The sequence below is a fragment of the Alligator sinensis genome, unplaced genomic scaffold, assembly GCF_000455745.1.
Source record: "Alligator sinensis unplaced genomic scaffold, ASM45574v1 scaffold172_1, whole genome shotgun sequence".
Classification (NCBI taxonomy): domain Eukaryota; kingdom Metazoa; phylum Chordata; order Crocodylia; family Alligatoridae; genus Alligator; species Alligator sinensis.
Window position 1 is genome coordinate 1,559,412 of NW_005842168.1, and position 1,884 is coordinate 1,561,295.

General features: G+C 38.3%; 1 protein-coding gene across 1 annotated transcript in view; it reads right to left on the reverse strand.

Moving 5' to 3' along the window:
* Nucleotides 1-276: 276 nt before the first annotated feature.
* The window catches only part of SSBP3 (single stranded DNA binding protein 3), a 133,453-nt gene continuing 131,845 nt past the window's right edge, over nt 277-1,884 (reverse strand). The window contains exon 17 of the mRNA XM_025206654.1: nt 277-1,753. Coding sequence (XP_025062439.1) covers nt 1,682-1,753 — 72 coding nt within the window. The 3' untranslated portion in view covers nt 277-1,681. The remainder of the gene's footprint in view (nt 1,754-1,884) is intronic.

Here is a 1,884-nt window from a genome sequence, read left to right on the forward strand (position 1 = left end):
AACCCGCTGCAGCCTCACCCAACCCCGATCCCTGCCGAGTTTGCACAAGAGTCCTCTGCGCGGAGGAAGGACGCAGCTGGGCCTCACCCTCACCCATCACTGAGGCCGTGCCCTGGGGCCGTTGGAAGCAAAATAAAATAAAATAAAAATTAAGAAACCCACAAACCCCCAGTCAAACAAACAAATACATAAATTAACAAATAAATGGGCAGGGGTTGGGGGAGATTCACGTTCCTCGTGGCCAAGAGCAGTAACAAAGAGCAGAGAACCGAAATCAAATGTTTATGTTTATATTTATTACAGCATGGAGGGGGAAAAAAAGAACCGCTTCAGTCAAAAAACCATCCCATACCAATGAAGACAATAATTTAGCTATCCATTTTAAAATACATTAAAGCCGGTCTGTCATTTCTCACTTCAGAACAAAACCAACAAACAAAAGAAAAAAAACCAAAAAAAAAAAAAAAAGAATTAAAAAAAAAAAAGAGAATAAAAAAAAAGTTAAAAAGAGATGACCCATTCTGGAGACAACGGGTGTATGCGCAATGCCACAAATCTTCGTTTGATTTTTTTTTTTTATTATTATTTTTAAATATTAACCTGACTGTAACTATGAGACTGACACCCCCCTCCCCTCCCCCCGCCCTCATGCCCCGATCCGCCCAGCAACTTTCTACAGGTAAAGCACAATTAAAATGCCTAGGAAAAAGAAGGCAAACATTTAAAAAAATTCATATTACACGCTAAAAAAAGTCTGTCATCTCATGTCTTGCAGTCAGAATAATAAAAACGAGCCAATGTTCCCCCAAAAACATCTCGAATGAAGGGGTGCGGAAAAAAGACATCCCTTTAATAAAACATTATCAACAAATATCGTACACAAACTACAATGTATAATAATTACTTTTTTCCCTCTCTTATTTTAGAACCAGACTACAAGGTAAGAAAAAACACTGAAACAAGATACAATGTTTTCAATAATCCGCACAAAGGTAAATCCAGGGAGATAATATTTTACATAATATGATATACATGGATCAGAAATGGAGATTTATAAAACAAAGACCAACTACAGGGTAGTGTAATGTACATAGATCCCGAAGTTCTGGAGAGTGTCACTTTACATGGTTCTCTCGTTACTGTTCTGTAGTCACCTCTACCATGAGAAGGAAGGTAAATTTTAATTATTTTTTTTTCAATTTTTGTTTATTTTTTTATTACAGAGTGAGCCTACAGAATAGCAAGTATACATTTTAACAACAATAATTACTTAAAAAGTATCTCCATCCAGTTCCAAAGCATATACAGTGAAACCCTGATAAGATCACATCTTTTTTTTTTTTCCTTTAAAAAACCCCCCCAAAATTAAAAGTAAAAATGAAAAAACGAAACAAAACCAAAAACAAAAAACAAACAAAAAAAGGAAACCCAACAAAGACATTAGCTTGAGATCACAGTTTCAAAGTCCCAGGTCAGATTAACCCTTTCTTTCTCCTCTCTCTTTTGGTGGAAACGAACCCCCACTCAAAGACTGTCAAGGGGGTGGGGGGAATGGACATAAGGAGCACTCCTTCTATGCCATGAGGGGGGTGGGAAAAGACTAGTACAGTGCATGCCAGTAATTGCAGACAGTAAGATCACTATTCATTCAAGGATGTGATCCTATGAAGGGCCAACTGCATTAACAACTTTCTACGTAGTAGTGGAGAGTCTTCCACAAGCAGGTCTGGTTACTGGAGGAGGAACTGTCGCGCTGCAAACAAAAATAAGAAGGAAAAAAAAACCCAAAAGAAAAAAAAAAACCAAACCAAACCAAACCCCAGGCCTTCCCAACACCCCCCCCCCCCCCCCCCCCCCAATTCTCAAACTCCAACCTTATTTTTC